The sequence below is a fragment of the Muntiacus reevesi genome, chromosome 4 (genome assembly GCF_963930625.1).
Source record: "Muntiacus reevesi chromosome 4, mMunRee1.1, whole genome shotgun sequence".
NCBI classification, from domain to species: Eukaryota; Metazoa; Chordata; class Mammalia; order Artiodactyla; family Cervidae; genus Muntiacus; species Muntiacus reevesi.
Window position 1 is genome coordinate 165,541,965 of NC_089252.1, and position 17,541 is coordinate 165,559,505.

At 34.2% G+C, this 17,541-nt stretch overlaps 1 protein-coding gene and 1 non-coding gene across 6 annotated transcripts in view; both read right to left on the bottom strand.

Moving 5' to 3' along the window:
• USP15 (ubiquitin specific peptidase 15) overlaps window positions 1–17,541 on the bottom strand; it is a 125,480-nt gene that overhangs the window by 19,293 nt on the left and 88,646 nt on the right. For 3 of the 5 annotated variants that reach the window (XM_065934730.1, XM_065934729.1, XM_065934731.1), the window contains 3 exons: window positions 4,631–4,804; window positions 2,367–2,525; window positions 2,064–2,288 (listed from right to left, as the gene is read on the bottom strand). In XM_065934730.1, coding sequence (XP_065790802.1) covers window positions 2,064–2,288; window positions 2,367–2,525; window positions 4,631–4,804 — 558 coding nt within the window. Of the gene's footprint in view, window positions 1–2,063; window positions 2,289–2,366; window positions 2,526–4,630; window positions 4,805–10,455; window positions 10,602–17,541 lie in introns of those variants that run through there. The other 2 variants (XM_065934732.1, XM_065934733.1) reach the window with 2 other exon arrangements.
• LOC136167999 (U6 spliceosomal RNA) lies at window positions 4,316–4,423 on the bottom strand. Its single transcript, XR_010663167.1, has one exon. It is a non-coding gene; the product is annotated as a U6 spliceosomal RNA (small nuclear RNA).

A 17,541-nucleotide genomic window follows, 5' to 3' on the forward strand; every position in this document is an offset into this window, starting at 1 on the left:
CTTTCTCCCTATATCTTCCAGTAAAACAAAGAGTACCATTCTCCTCAGTTTTCCAATCCCATAATATACTTTCAAGTCCTATATTCAACTGGCTCTTCTACCTGCCTGCCATCCTGATACTTAGCTTAAGAGTCCAAGCCCTTGTCATCTGTCATCTCATCAGTATAAAAAAACTTAATATTTAGTACATCTGATGTAAGTCTCTCCAATCCAATCTTTGCACTAGCCAATGTTCTTTCTGAAACACAAATCTGGCCACACAATGGCTTTACTTCGTAAGCTTTAACGGCTCCTTTAGTCTTTAGGATGAAATCCAAGCTTTCTGTGATAGCGCATCAAGCTTCTTTGTGGTCTAGCCTCTGTTTACCGTATCATCTATCTGTAGCTTCAGAAGCAGACCCTGCTCTCTGCGGTCCAGCCTCTGTTTACCGTATCATCTACCTGTAGCTCCAGAAGCGGGCCCTGCTCTCTGCGGTCCAGGTTCTGTTTACCGTATCATCTACCTGTAGCTCCAGAAGCGGGCCCTGCCCTCTTCTGCCTCGCCCTCTCTCTGTGTGCGCCACTCTCTTGGTATTTATTCCCAATTTTCACAAGCTTAAATCCTAATCGCCCTTCAGGATTCAGCACAGGCGTCACTGCCAGTTCGCGTAGGTTACGCCTTCTGTATACTCCTCGAGCGCCCTGTCAGAGAACTCTTCACACTGTTATGACAAACTTCTTGAGAACAAGGACAAGAAATACCTTTGTACATCCAGCACCTTGCATAGTATGTGAGTTCAATATATAATACATATTCAAAGCAATTACTAACGACCTTCTTAATTTAAATCAACTTCAGTGATGGGAAAACTCATCAGATGGGCTAACCAAGCTAATTCCTTTTTCTCTAGAGCCTATGTTCCCACTTTCTATCTCCCTGCCCTGTGAGGATGCATCTGAGGAGGCATGCATCTGTAAGTGAGGAAGACAGTCAGCATTAGAAACCACCAAGCTGGTTCCCTATTCTTCCATTTCCGGCCTCAAGAACTGCGGGAAAATCAATTTCTGCTATGTCACTCAGCCTGTGGTATTTCATATGGTGGCCTGAGCAGACTAACACAACCGATGCGCTCTAGGAACTGCAATTCTGGCTGGGGCCTCTACTAGGACTTCAGTAAACAACTGTGTAAAGGATGCACTATGTTTACTTTGCTTGCCAGAGCTTTATACTCAGAAAGTACCCAATGCATGTTTGAATGAATAAAATTTTTGAACACTTCTAAGTCATGAGGGTTGGGAATAAAAAGATTTCCAAAGTTCTTTTCTTCGAAGAATTCACGGTCTAGGGGACAAAATTTAAAATAAACCAAAGGTCATAAAAAAATTTGGTGTTATAATATTTTATTAGGGTAGGTCAAATATCAGAAAAGGATTAACTGATTAAGAAAGGGAAAATATGTAGTGGTTTGCTTCATAAAATGTAAAACAACCCAATTATAACAATAGGGAATGGAATCAGGCAGACAACTTAAAGTCTATTACAGGGCTCTTGCAGAGAATAAAGTTCTATTCTTGTGTAGACTAACCAAACTATTAAAAGAGATTTAGAACATTACTGAAGCAAGTATTTTTACCCTAACTAAATTTCCACTTCTCTTCCAAGTTCTTAAAATGCTTAAATATTACAAGTATTTAAAATATACCATTATCTTATCATATCATAAATCAAAACATACAGCAAATATTAGATTCACTTCCAATATCCAGTAGGAAAAAAACTACAATGAACATTAAAGAAAGTTCCATTTGGAAAACTGGATAAATAATACTATATTATTAATCTTTATAAGCTAATATTCCTAACAATATTGTAAAATCAAACCACCTCTCATTTTTTCTTTGATAATAAAATGCCTTTGAGAATTTTGCTTTTTACATGACGAGTTGTACTAATTTTCAAAGTATTCAGTGTATAAAAATCTCTTACACAAAAAAGTTTATCACTGAATTGTACTTAAGGCATAAGGACTCAGCACTAATTTTTCATAAAAATAACAAATGCAAAGAAAAGAATCATTACTTACCTGCATAGGTTTGGTAAGTGGATCCATTCTAACTAAATAAACTTCCAAGGTACGTTCCTTCTTCATGGGCAATGGAAGTGTCAAGTAACAAAAAGGATCAAATGTTACTGAAATCTTAGCACATTCGGGACAAACTAAAGTTGATTTAAAAAGGCCATGAAATATATCTACTATGATAGAATCATTTCTTTTTAAATGGTTTTCCCAGGCTTCTTCAGCAACTACCTATAAGGAAAACAGACACATATTACACAGAGATATCACAGTATTATAATAATGTGACAATAGCATGGTTAAATTTACCTTATCTGGTCTTCCATCAGCATCTTTTAATTGTATATATGGTTTTTTCCTAATTCTATTCAAATCCTCATGAAGTCCATCTAATAGGAAAGCTAATAGTTCTTGACAGTCCTGCTGCTGGTATCCAGAGAACTGAGGTGCAAAACGTCCTACCTGTGTCTGTAAGAAAAGCAAAACTATAACATCAGTTCTAGGGACTTAAAAAATATATAATCGATATTCCCTATCTGTGAATTCATCTACTTCCTAAAATTTATTTGTAATCCTGAAATCAACCTGTGGCACTTTTCTAGTAATTTGCAGATACGAAAATTACATATGGATAAATACACATAAATACATATCTAAAAATACTTTAATAATGGTAACTAATCTGTAAAATAGAAAAGAAATGTTGACCCGAGGAAAGAACAATGAGAAAACATTGCAGTTTTATACAAAGAACTGGGAAACACTAAAGACTTGCTCTTAGTGGAAGCAATTCCATGAACAGAGGACGCTTGGTGGGCTACAGTCCATGGGGTCACAAAGCGTCGAATATGACTGAGCTCACACACACACACAGACTTAAAATTTAGTAACATTTTTGGGTCACTTGAAAACTACAGTGCTCTCATTCAGCTCCTGTCTTTAAAGAGGATAAATCTCGTAGAGACAAAAGGAATATTCATGCTCATATATAATTTTTCTAGCCATTGCAGTGCTAAGTATTTTTTTGATGAGACTGAAAAGAAATGTGAAAGAAAAAAATCAGGTTTCAAGGACCTATTTACAATGTAAGTTTTAATGAGAACATCTCGTAAAATGAAAATAACTGGAATTATGGATAAAGGCTGAGGAATGATTTGTCTAAACTAGCTGGTCCGAAATTTGGAAAGTTAAGGAACAAATGCAGGAGTTTTTCTGCTTTGTTGCTATTTATTTTTAAAGAGCTAGCATACAGTTAATAAAATGTTGCCCAGTCGATTTCCTATAAGAAAATCATTTAAGTTGTATAAAAAGTGATTGAAAACTGCTGGGAAGAGCTCCTGGAGGAGGAAATGGCAACCCAATCCAGTATTCTTGCCTGGAGAATCCCACAGACAGAGGAGCCTGGCAGGGTACAGTCCATGCGGTCGCAAGAGTCAGACACGACTTAGTGACTAATCTACCACCATCACCATACTCAATACTTAGTGTTTGCTTTGCAGACTAATTTCAGTAATTTTTCAAACTTATGACTCTCAAAATAAGAGTTCTCAGAGCTTAATGACTTGCCCAAATTTAGTCTTTACATTTGTAGAAAATATTTACGTAGGTTTCTTAGAGATATGCTACATTCTAAAGCAATCTGCTGTCTGTCTGTTGTCATTTTGAACCATACCTGTATTTCTCAACTTTTATTTATTTCCTTTACCATCTCCCAGAACTCTTTTAGGATATTTTTTCCCCCAATTATTTTTATTAGTTGGAGGCTAATTACTTTTCAATATTGTAGTGGTTTTTGCCATACATTGACATGAATCAGCCATGGATTTACATGTGTTCCCCATCCTGAACCCCCCTCCCACCTCCCTCCCCATCCTATCCCTCTGGGTCTTCCCAGTGCACCAGCCCCGAGCACTTGTCTCATGCATCCAACCTGGACTGGCGATCTGTTTTACACTTGATAATATACATGTTTCGATGCTGTTCTCTCAGATCATCCCACCCTCGCCTTCTCCCATAGAGTCCAAAAGTCTGTTCGAGACATCCGTGTCTCTTTTTCTGTCTTGCATGTAGGGTTATCGCTACCATCTTTCTAAATTCCATATATATGCGTTTGGTGTTTTTCTTTCTGGCTTACTTCACTCTGTATAATGGGCTCCAGTTTCACCCACCTCATTAGAACGGATTCAAATGAGTTCTTTTTAATGGCTGAGTAATATTCCATTGTGTATATGTACCACAGCTTTCTTATCCATTCGTCTAAAAATATGGAACGCCTCACGAATTTGTGTGTCATCCTTGCACAGGGGCCATGCTAATCTTCTCTGTATCATTCCAATTTTAGTAATATGTGCTGCCGAATCGAGCACCTTTTCGGACATTTTAAGCTAATTATCTATTCTGTACCCCACCCTGAAAATGTAATACTTTATTTGCTGCATATCTATTTATATGCTGAGTCCCTCTGGAGGGCCACCAACCATTGTAATAGCTATGATTCTTTGCTCTTTTCCCAGAGACTTCTGTCCTCTTGGGGGTGAAAAGGCCTTGATGAAAAATGTATTTAAGATACTAACCTTAAAGGCTCTTGGTGTGACATAGCTGAACTTTCCAGACCACATTTGCTTGATCAATTCAGCATAAGATTTAGCTATTTCACCTCTCATTCCTAAGGGATTGTCAAAATTCAGTTCTTCTTGATACTTATCATTCAGGAAATATTCAGTAAGTGGAGGTGTATTGCTCAAACACTGCAAAAAGTAAAATATATTTTCAAGTAAAAGAAACCATATATATCAAACATTACAATGCAGAAACAAAGTGATTTTATATATGTATATAAATTTACATTGATGGCCTCTTGCACTAATACATAACTGATCAAATAAACATTCAAATGATGTACTCAACTATTCATTTCCCAAATTTCAAGTCAATTATTTATAGTAAATGAAAATGCTAATATTTGTTGCTGCAAAACCTACATTAATTTTAACCACAGCAAACTACAGGTTAACTGGGAGCGAAGTTCAGAGTTTTTTTCCTGGCAGAAATTATGGATTGTCTAACCATCCCAGGCATTTGTCAATTAGCCTGCGTAGGAGCTAAAAACTGAGATGGAGCACAAGCAAGAAATGCACTTTAAAGAGGTATTTACTGCTTCCATTGTCAGTTCATCATCATGAAAGAGTAGCCTTCTAAATTTTCCTTTTGGGTCAAACATTTTCTAGAAGGGACAGTACAGATCAGCTGAGCCTGAGAAAACAAACTTCTATTATGTGAACTCTGGCCAACAGTGTTCTTACTTCCTCCAGTTCTTATTTAATAATACAACAACCCAATTTTACTTTATGGCATGATTAAAATTATGAATAAGTTAATTCTCCAGCTCTGTTCCATTTTGAACAATTTAGGATCTAAAATAAAACAGACAGTGGAAGTACAGTTTTCCCACAATATTTTATCTCAAGCTAAAATAACTTTAAGTTGATAATGCTATATAATGTGACTTCATTTTGAACCCAATATTACTTTATCAATTAGATGTCTAGAGCCATTAAGTAGAATATATAAAGACTGACACAGACATACAGTCATAGAGGTAACTTTTTGGCTGCAGGAAGATATTTGTTTTGGAGTACAGTGACAAAATGCTTTAAGTGAAGTTAGCTGTTTGCATGTAAAGTAGTAGAAACCCATTCATAGGAGAGTTCAGAATTTATATTAATGAAAATAAAAGTTTTTCAAAGCTTGCTTACCACTCATAAGAACTAAGTTAAACAGTCTTGGTAACTATGAAAAATTAAGCCTGCTGAGCTTATGCTGATAACCCGGATGTTATAAACTATATGTCATATACTGTTGGCTAAAACTTAAGCACATTCAATTTTAAAAATAAATCATGGTGTTGTATTTTGTGTTTTCAATTAAAAATCAATTTTTGTGTACTCATGTAACCATGATATCTAATTTGGAATTTTCTGTCTAATAAAAATAATATTGTGCAAACTGGTAGTCTGGCCCCAACCTCAAGATAAGAGGGAGAACTCTTTATAATATGGAACTTGTTATTACACTATTTTAGGCAGTGAAAACAATATCAACAGTCAAAAATTGTTTGAGGTGGGCTACAGAGGTTGTTATTTACATGTCATTTTCAACAGTAAAAAATTTTATATAGAAAAGAGGCAGGCTACAGTGTAAGATGCAATCAGGGAAGGATTTTCTTTTCGTACTTTTGCTCTTAGCTCCTTTTACATCTCAATCTTCCATAATCTTACAGGCTTTCTCAGTTTCATTTTCTTTTTATAATATATATTGGTTTTATACCCAGCTTGGAGGTAGGGGCCAGCAACCTAGAATATACCATGACTACACAGGGCATAAATGCCATCACTCAGTAGTAGCATCTGATTGAGTACAAACGGGGCCAACACTAAATTGTCAATGAAGCAAAGTGGAGGTAAGATAGCACTTACAACAATTATAAATTAGCTTCAAATCCTTATATTTGATCAGCTCAGGGTTATACTAAGAATGTATAATATTCTACTACTGTGTGCAACAATTATATAAAGAAGCTAACGTTTTACCAAACACTTCAAAGAAATCAAGTTGTGCAAACATGAATAATTCTTGCACTTTGCTTTTACTTAATTATTCATAGTTATCCTTATCTTGCAAAGAGCTGCCAACTATAATTGAAAAATTTTTAGTTTTCCATCCACAGTGATCTTTCTAAAATTTGTCACTAAAATTTAAGACTTGATTATGTCACTTCCTTGCTACAAATCCTTTAATAGCAATTTCAGATTAAAATTTCAAATTCAAAAAGACAGCACCTATTAAAAACTCCCTGGCCCTTTTTTGACTTTCATTTAATCTACCACCATCTGCTTTGTAACAGGTCTCTACTTGGATTTTTAAAGGGAACACTGCTTATTTTCATAGTGACTCACGCCAGTTTGAAATTGATAATAATTAACTGATAACAAACTAAACAACAAAACAAAAACACAATGGTTTCAGTAAATAATTGCCTGTATTTCCTGTCAAGATATCATAAGCAATGTATTTATTAAAAATTTATTTTTACATTTTTTTAAAAATTAGAGGATAACTACAACATTGTGTCAGCTTCTGCCATACATGAATCAGCCATAGGCACATAGCCTATGTATCCTGAGATAAACCTTATTTTTAAATGTGAACTATTAAGTCCTAGATAGTCCCCCAAAGCATCTTATTTGTTAAAAGTAATGTTTCCGGGAACTCACGACCTTAATTTTTCTAAAAATTTGTACAAATACATACAAACACAGATATTCAATTTTTCTAAGACACACTCCATAATATTTCAAAAACTAAACTGGTATCAGACTTTTCTTCCACCTCTTGAAAATACCATTCTTTTCTCACTCACTGTGAAAATAATGGAGTCATTATATTCTTGAAATAATACAAAAACCAGTTATATATTAAAAGTTCTCTTTTGGTATCAATTTCAAGGTCCAATTGGAAAAGAACTCAAAGAACTAAAATATTTTCATGTTCCAGGTGATATTAGTATTCAATGCTATCGCTCTGGCAGAAGAAAAGAAGCTTATTTCTTAAATTTGCCCATAATACAATTGATTTGTAATTTATGCAACTCATTACTCAATCTTTTATCATGAGGCTTTCTCAGAAACATAAACACCTTTGACAATTACCAGAAAATTCGATATTGGACTGGCTTCCATTAAGTACAATATTTTAAAGAATAAAGATAAATTTCATTAATACAGTAATAAAAACTATAACCAAAGTTCTAAAGCATATCTCTCAAAGATTCTTCTAATATAAAAAACACCACTTTCCTATCTGTTTGGAAGTGTTCCAAAATAATTCCTTTCCTAGGGATATGAACTCCTATATATGTAGACACAGAAAATGTCCTTATTAACTCATAAGATACTTTACCCCAACAACATAATATAGACTAGAAATCATACAACATATGTTGTGCCTATGTGAATGTATCTCTTATTCTCAATACTTTCTGAACTGGAGAAAACAACAACACGCAAAACCTTCATCCATAACGTACATCATTTTTCTTATAAATTCTCAGTTTATAAAGAACTGAGAACTAAAAAAAAAAACCCCACAAACCCTGAGACTATATATGAATGTATCATAAAAACAAAAAATGATTATATAAACAATATTAGCATGTTATTTTTATGGACATTTATGAGTTTTTCTGACTTTCTACTAGTCATATAACATGCTGAACTTCACCTCTATTAAATTCATTTGATTTCAACAGCTTGACACTGACTAAATGCAAACACTTCCATAGTTTAAGAACTAGCTCTTACAAATTCACATCAAAAAACGAGGTCCAAATATGAAGTAATGTGACTAATCATAAAACACATATCTTAAGCCACATTTTGTTTGTAATATAACTGTATCCAGAATCAGTCCTAATATTGCATAGAATTTTGCCAAATACCATTTTAAAAAGGAAGCAATAATCAGACTGAAGAAAAAGATTCTGTATTAGTAGTTTCAATTCTTTTTTTCAGCCCTACCTCTGTTAACTGCTACCAACCCATCTCCCTCCACCCCCCCTCACGTGTGCGTGCTCGGCCGTGTGACCCCACAGACTGCAGCCTGCCAGGCTCCTCTGTCCACGGAATTTTCCAGGCAAGAATACTGGAGTGGGTTGCCATTTCCTTCTCCAGGGGTAGTTTCAATTCTTGATGCAAAAGAGAAAAAGTAAAAAAACCTACATTAATTAACAGGCAAATGCACTTGCTAACTAGGCTAAATACTCATTTAAACTTTTTATGATCCCAAGGCAAGTTAATAGTGTGCAAAACTGACAAAAGCATTTGAAGATCTAAGTATTAAAAACTAAATTGCATATTTAGTATATGGTAATATGAATACTAAAATTTCATATTTAGTATATAGTAGACTTTTGGCATTCATTAATTTAACCTGTGTGACTCAGCCTCTTTGCAGCTGTCTAACTGGAAGGTTCAGGATTCAAGCTACTGTGAAAAGATGTTGGTCAAGGAAGAATGATGAGATGGTGTATTATGTGCAAACCAATCATTCTGTGAGCAAATCTGTTCCTCAAAGTGACTTTGTACTTCTCTACTTGTGCTCACATATGCATTTAAAATCAAAACTGCATGTTAAGAATGTGAATTCTTGCATGTGAATTTGAATTAGGGATCTTATGGTATATTTCTTAAAGTATTAAGACTGAGCCTCAGCATGTACACTTTCCCTTAGTATGTTCTTCCCCTGTAAGAAATTCCTACTTATTCTTTAAAACTCATCTCAACATCTCAGTACCTCAAAGATAAACTAATGTTCCTTCTTCTGGACTAATTCTATTAACTTGAACTCTTATACTGTCTTTATCCTGAGAGCAGAGTCCATGTACTATTTGCTTTTGTAACTCAGCATCTAGCACAATGCCTGGCACATACAGTAATAAAGGTGTGATGAGCGAATCAAAAACTTATATGGTAAAGCAGTCTTTAGACTGAGAACAGTGGGAGAACACTTGACTAAGATCTGAACTGCAGCCTGCTATATAACTATAACCTACTCAAAGCTCTACAAGTTAAAAAATAAAAGTCCAAATTATGCCTAAAGAGGGTTTCTTAATGAAGAAAAAGAAACTAATATGAATACTCCAAAAAAATAACTATCAAGATAAATCCATATAAGTAAAAGATACGTGAAAGGAAAATATATGGTAATATATTTTCATGAAGACTCTTTCCCTCAAATCAACCTGGAACTAGACATAATAATTCTTCAGAGAATTATTCTAAATAATCAAAGATCTCATCTACTGGACATTCTATATGGGTCAATGTATACAGACTTTTAACCACTATCACCATGAAGAACTCTTTTTTTAAAAATGCACATAGTATTCAACTATTTTTAAAAGTGTTAATTATCTATGAAAAACTCTCTGGTTATACATTTCCACCTTTAACGCAACAGGCTATAATTGGTGTATTATACAAAGTCTGATTTTCTCTAATTATTTAAATTTCTTGGAAAGACTACAAGGCTTTTTTAAAATAACTTTTCCTTAAACACACATGCAAAAATCCTATTTTTCTTATATTACTGTCAATAAGTTCTTCCATTAAATGTTCTGATCAGTAAGACTGATGTTTCTAGAATTCTCTGAAAAAGTGACTCATGTAAGAGTCTCAATTTTGTATTTCACTACAATCTTCCAGTTTTTAAAAAAACTGACCAAGTGATATAAAGTTCTACTATATAACCAAATCTCAAGTCTATAATCAACATATTTTAGGAAATGAATAATTAATAGCCATCCCAATAACTTGTAATGAATCTGGAATTTCCCCAGTACCTGGAAAATAGTCAAAGTAATCCCCTTCAAAAAGAGAAGGCTGTCTTTTGTAATGCTGAATATGAACCACTCCCTTTCTGTTCAGGTGCTCCAGAAGCCCAATTTTCAAGTGATCATGTATGCTCACTATTTTAGTAAACCGGTAACTAGAACAGGAAAGAAAACAAACTTAATTTTTGATTACCTAAAGCCTTTGAGAATTGTGTAACTCATTCTGTAACTGATCAAACTGCAATGCCACTCACAACTCTTAAAGTAGCTACACTTTTTAGCTAACCAATGCTAAATATAAAAACCCAATCTAAAATGGAAATTATTTTCTTATGATTTAAAAAAATAAAACCTAAAGTAATCCATGGTTAAAGTAATATTAGAATACCCCCCAATAAATTTTTTCTGGATTTTAAGATTAGATGGATCAAGAATTTTCAGATTTGTCAGATTGGTTTTTTTTGTCACGACAACAGTATAAACATCCTAAAAAGGTACTGTATAACTCCAAAGCATTCTATTAAAACTGGGATACTGGCTCTAATTATGTACTAAAGTAGTGGATAAGACAAAAAAATATGATGTAGACTTTCACAATGAAGAACTACAAATATAAGCCTGCCCCTTCACCATGGAGATTTGAAAAATGAGATATTTTTAAGACACTGCATGTTTTTGTTATTTTTCTCCTTAGAAAAGGAAAATCTCATTATATTTGAGGGATCAATTCTGAAGTTTCTCTATATATTCTGGGGAAACAAATACAACTAAAGCCATGTTTTGCTTTACATTTCCATTCTCCAAGTTTTCTTTAAAGAACAAATTTGTGTATGTAAAATACAAGTGGATATAATTTTCATTTTAGTTTTAAAAAACTAAGTATTTTTTTCCCCTCTCCCACCTACTTAGTGAAGAGAGAATTGGCATACACTCTACTTAAAATATTGGAATTTTACATAAAGCAATTCTAAAGGCAGCATTTTTAATTAGACAAAATATTCTAACATTTTAACATTTACCATTAGTCTGGCCACTATGCTTAGGACATGAAAAAATTAAACTTCATTTAAAATCTCTGCTATCAGCATTTTCTTCAAATTCTATGGAATCTATTTTTCACACACTACTTGAATTTAATAAGAATTTTAATGAAAACTTAGTAAGTATGACAACTAATGGGAAACCTTTTGCTAGCAAAGAAATGTCAATGCCTCTTCCCCTTCACCTATAGGACTGAGAAAGAAGAATTCTGTCAAAAAGAGTACACTGCTACTTGCAGTGAGTATCTCCTGTAACTAGAACTGTCATGCTTAAAAAAGCATGATTATATAAGACTAGTGATTTTTCATATTAAAAGCTAAAAGTAGCAACTGGATAGAAGATCCACTGGATAGAGGATACCACAGAGATGTATTTCAAAGCTTTTGGGATAACGATTACATCAATAAGGATGCTACAAGCTTCAAGTAGTTGCATGATGTTTTAAAACTACTGGACTGCAACAGCAATTGTAAAAAAAATTGTTTTTTAGTAACAGATTATATGTTGAATGATTCTATATTTAGATATTCAGTTTATTGAAAGCACTCTAAAGCTAAATGATTCTAATAACCGATTACATCAATAAGGATGCTACAAGCTTCAAGTAGTTGCATGATGTTTTAAAACTACTGGACTGCAACAGCAATTGTAAAAAAAAATTGTTTTTTAGTAACAGGTTATATGTTGAATGATTCTATATTTAGATATTCAGTTTATTGAAAGCACTCTAAAGCTAAATGATTCTAATAACATTAGTGAATGTTAGTGCAAGTTGTATTTTAGAGAACTAAAGCTTACAAACTCAATTTTAATGTTTAGTAGCTTATCTCCTACTCTATTTTAATAATTCAGAACTGGCTCACAATAAAATTAATGTCAATATTTTTAGCAAGGAGACTGTCAAAGCTTTTAAGAAGAAACAAACTTTTATAATTTTGTGTGTATTCAGTCCCTCACGAACAATAGTCAGTTAAGAAACATCTTTGAACAAATGAACATTAAGAATTGTGTGAGCCACTCATCTTTTAGATCTAGGCACATACAGAAAGGGATAGCAGAATTTTTTTAAAAAAGCTTCACTGACTTGCTACATTCTTTAAGAGAACCACCAAGTCATATACTTCTCTGTATCGTTTTATGGCAGTAGGCACATAAATGACAATATTTAAGCTGAGTTGAAACAGAAGTTTAAGAACTATGTGATAACATGAACAATGAAGGTTTCTATTTTCATAATAAAAAAGAACTTTAAATTTACTTGATTAATCACTCAACAAATATTAAGAATAGAAGATCATTATTTTAAGAGTCTTCAGAAATATAGATATAATGTTCTAAAATGATGTTTTCATATCATTCACTGTGAAATCATTAAAGAAACAATTTGCACAGTAGTGAGGGTATGTTCTGCCAAGTGATTAACATGGCAGCCCAATTCAAGTGCTATCAAACTGGTTACATTGGCAGGTCTTTGTGAGAGCTACATATATACATATATATTACATGTTATAATTCTTTTAAAAATTATTGTGCTCTTTGACATGTAGCTCCAGAAATACCATTAATGTGGTACAGGTGAAGCAAATATTTCAGATAAATTTTCCTAACTCAGTGTTTTTCAAACCATCTATGTGGAAGGACTAATATTTTTTAAAATTTTCAAGCTGTCATAGACTGATTCTTTATAAAGTTTTTTATAAAATAAAAATGAACCACCAGAAAAATGAAATAAGAAACATACAGAAAACAAAGCCCCATCTTTAAATTATTAGATTTAATAGAAATGAAATTACCCTAACTACTGTAAAAGCTTTGGATCACTTATGCTTAATTTGTACAGTTATTTTATTGCTAACCAGCATAGTCTCATCCAAACACTGTGAGAAACACTATTCTAATGTACTGAACTATTATCTGCCATCGTATCAAACATTGGGGATATAAAAGAAAACCAAAGACAGTCTCTAACTGCATGATTCTCACTGCATAGGAGTTATCTGTCCAGAAGAGACAGAGGAAAAGAGATGTGTGTGCATGTGCATGTGGGTGTCCATGAGCACATATGTGGGTGTGTGAAAGGCAACTAGGAAAGAGGCAACATTAAATATAAAGAGACCTCAGACTTAATAAATTATGAGAGTCTTAACTTTTAGTTAAGGAACTAGGTAGGGTCCAATTTGGATTTTATCCTTTAGGTGATACGAAATGACTTTTAGGCAAGGAGGTATTTGCATTTAAAAACAATGACGCTTTGTACTAAATGTGACACTAAATGAATTAGAAGAGGATAAATGATGAACAAAAAGATGAGTTAGGAACAAAGAAATGAGTTAGATGTATTTTTCAACAGTTCATTTAAAAGATAATCAAGTGTTAAAATACTGTATTGGCAGGACAGAAAAGGATAGATACAAGTGATATTTAAGAACAGTCGAATCAACAGATCCTGTGGTAAGTCAGGTTTTGACTTGGGTCAATGAGTGCACCTATAAGGTGGTATACTAAATAAAAGCACTAAGCTTCTAGGAAATATGTTCAGTCACAGACATGCTGAGTTTGAGTTATCTGTAATAGTATTTAGGCAGGGATGTCCATCTAACAGCTACATTTTGGAGGAAAACTCAAGAGGGAGAATTGTGGTGGAGACAGCTTTGGGACTTGTCAGTTATAAGCAGATGTCAACTAGAGGGGCTACAAAGAGCCTAGTGAGACAGGCAGTCAAGAAAGACCTTAGCAAATATAATTTCTGTGGAGTGGTATCATGGTCACAGTGATGACACAGCAGTAGTTGATACTTACACAAGGCTTGTTATGTGCCAAGTACTTCTTAAGGATTTTATCTCCATGTAACAGATAAAATTAAAAAGTTTCTTATCCAGGATCATACAACTTGAAAAGTTATAGTACTAGAATTTGAAGCTGTCAAACCGCAAAATCCAAGCTTTTACCTACTGTGCTACGCTGCAGTCATGAGGATTACTGAATGGAATATGAGAAAGTAGGGAGAAAGCACAGATCATCCTTTACAAGGTCAAGGGTACTCTGTCTTCCTCCTACCTCATTTTTTTATTTTTTTATTTATTTATTTTTCCCTCCTACCTCATTTTTTTAAAAAAGACTTGACCATGTACATATGCTGAAAGGAAGACAGTGAAGAGGTGAGGTTAAAGGTATAGAACAAACAAGAAATGATTAATGAAATAAGTTTCAGGGAAGGTAAGAAAGGTCTTAGGAAGATGGCAGTATAATTATGATGATATAGATACTTTGATATGATATTCAGTAAATATAAGAGGAATCATAAAGTAAATATTAATATTAGGAATTTCCTTATGAACAGTAGCATTAACTTGTTTTTAATTTCTTTTAAGAACTGAAAGTTCTTAAGTTACTGAAAGCTTTCTCTTGGGCAAGGTACATGATGCTTAAAAAAGCCCTGCGTAATTACTGAAGAATTTACACAAAATACCTTAATTTTATATCAAATCTATTAAAAAATATATGTATTCATTCATATATGCATAATATGCATGTGTATGCATACTGGTGTTTTGTATATGTGTGTCAGTCAACAACTCAGTTTATATTCAAAGCAAAATCTGTCTAAATGAACAGAGATCTTTAATTACATGAGACCTGATTATTAAGCAAAGTGATTTTCCAGTAAACCCTTCAAATTCAAATGAATGTCGTCTTTGATGCAATTACTTTAGGAGACTATATGTTTGTTTCACTGATACTGTCACTGCTCAAAATATTTTAGGTACTTCTCTTCTTAGAGATGAGAGATGTATGAGAAAGCACTGTTACCTATATAGCATCCAGGAGGTATCAATATGTTTATTGAGTGTATGAGCAATGTGTTTTCTGCTATGGTAAAATAAGATTTCTGATGTAGGGATTTCTATGACAAAAAAAAGGTGCTCATGTGAACAAGTATGAGCTATAATGTTATAGTTGTACCTCTGGTATGTCATTGCTATTTTTATCACCAGGTTAACCAAACATAAGTCTTAGTGAATAACGTACTCAACAAATGAAATCAAGACTCAATTCAACTGTTACCTCCTTAGTGAAGCCTCACTTATTTCCCAATAGATCTCTTTGCTTCTAAAACACTTGGCTATCATGCTTTCTAAAACACTTGGCTATCATGCTTTCTATATCACATATTATCTTATTTATTTACATGTTTATCTTATTCACTAGAATGAAATTCTAGAAATAGGCACTGTCTTTTTCAACTCTGTATTACCAATGTCTAGAACAATGCTTGGCACAGAGTAAGTCTCAATGTATGTTTATTGGATTAGCTAAATACATTAGCCACCCAAAACAAGAAGACTAGCCTATCTGCTCTTCTTTGACCCCTTTTTCTTTCAACTCGAGATGAACCTAATTGTCTTATTGTATGAACCCAGCCATCTATTTTATGCACTATGTAGCTAAACACTGTTACAGAGAATTTTAAGTGAATAAATTTAAATCATTCTAAACTGGTGGTCCTCAATCTCAAGTGAGATTTCAGTATTGCTGAGCAATCTTATTCGTGCATTCTTAGCTTATAACAAGGTCTCATTCTTTTGGAAGTCATCACAAAATCTAGAAACCACTTGAATCCATAATCCCCTTCTTTTCTCTTGTTGCAACAGCAGTCTTTCCTCTACTCACATGTTAAACTCTTAAGTCTTAGTCCTGGAGTCTCTTTTTCACAGATGCCCTCTCTTTACAGATGCAATCATTTCCCTGATTTTAAAACCAACTACAAACAGCCACATTTTTATTTCCAGTCTAAGCCTGTGGTCTGTATTCCATACTCTTAGAACATCCATCTGTCTATGATGTATCCATTTGGATGTTTCATGGGCAGGACAAATTGCATATGCCTAAAATTAACTCATAATCTTCTCCTTACTCCAAACCTACCTCCCCTGTGTCTCTCCTCCCACTGTTATCATTATGCTATCATTATGATGCACAAGCCAGAAGTCAGACACACACTTGTGATTTCGTTTACTTTTCATTAATTTGAATGCCAGCTACATGCCAGACACTGTTTGAGGTAATAGGGCTATAGCAGTGACTAAAACAAAGTCCCCATGCTCATGGAGCACGAATTGGGAGTAGGGAGAGGCCAACAGACAAAAAAACTCAAATATATATCTATAGCAAATATCAGGTGGTCATGCAATGGGAAGAGCAGTTACCACTGTATACAGAGTGAGGAGGGAAACATCTGACTCATATAAGTGTAGACACCCCAAGGCAGGAACATTTTTGTAATGTGGGGGGGTGGGGGGGGTGTGCTGAGTGAGGAGGGAGCAGAGGGAGCATGGAGGAAAGTCGTAGAAAATAAGATAGCAGGAGCCAGATCATACAGGGCCTTATAGTCTCTTTTAAGAACTGTAGCTTTTGCTTGGTGAAATGAGAAGGCATTTAGTGACATGAAGAAGGAATAACAGGAAATGTTTTAATTAAAAAAAAATCTATTTATTTGGCTGCGCTGGGTCTTAGTTGTGGCATGTGGGATTGATTCCAGGCCCCATGCATTGGGGGCATGGCGTCCTAGCCATTGGACCACCAGGAAAGCCCCTGCTTTAAGTTCAAAAGGATCTCTCCGAAAGTTTATTTTTGAGGATGAATCATAGGGGCTAAGGGTATAAGCAGAGAAATCAGTTAAAAGATAACTACAGTAAACCAGATGAGATGATAGCTGCCTGGAACCTTTAATGCCTTTATAATGCATTAAAATCCAAATTCCCCCTACATGATCTGGTCTTTGCCTACTTCTTTGAACTCATTTTATCCCCCCCGCTCCCTCCCCATTTTAAATATTATCCCACGGGTTACTCATCTTTGGTTCCTCAAACCTGCATGCCTTAGGGGCTTTGCACATGCTGCTGTTGCTCTGTCTGACTTCAATTCTCAATTGCCTAACTAACACCTATTTTTTGGTCACCGTTCACACGTTACTTCTGGGGAGCACGTATTCCAGTATAAATCAGAGGCTCTCCCAGGTCTTATTATACTCATTGTCCTTCCATGATTTTTTCT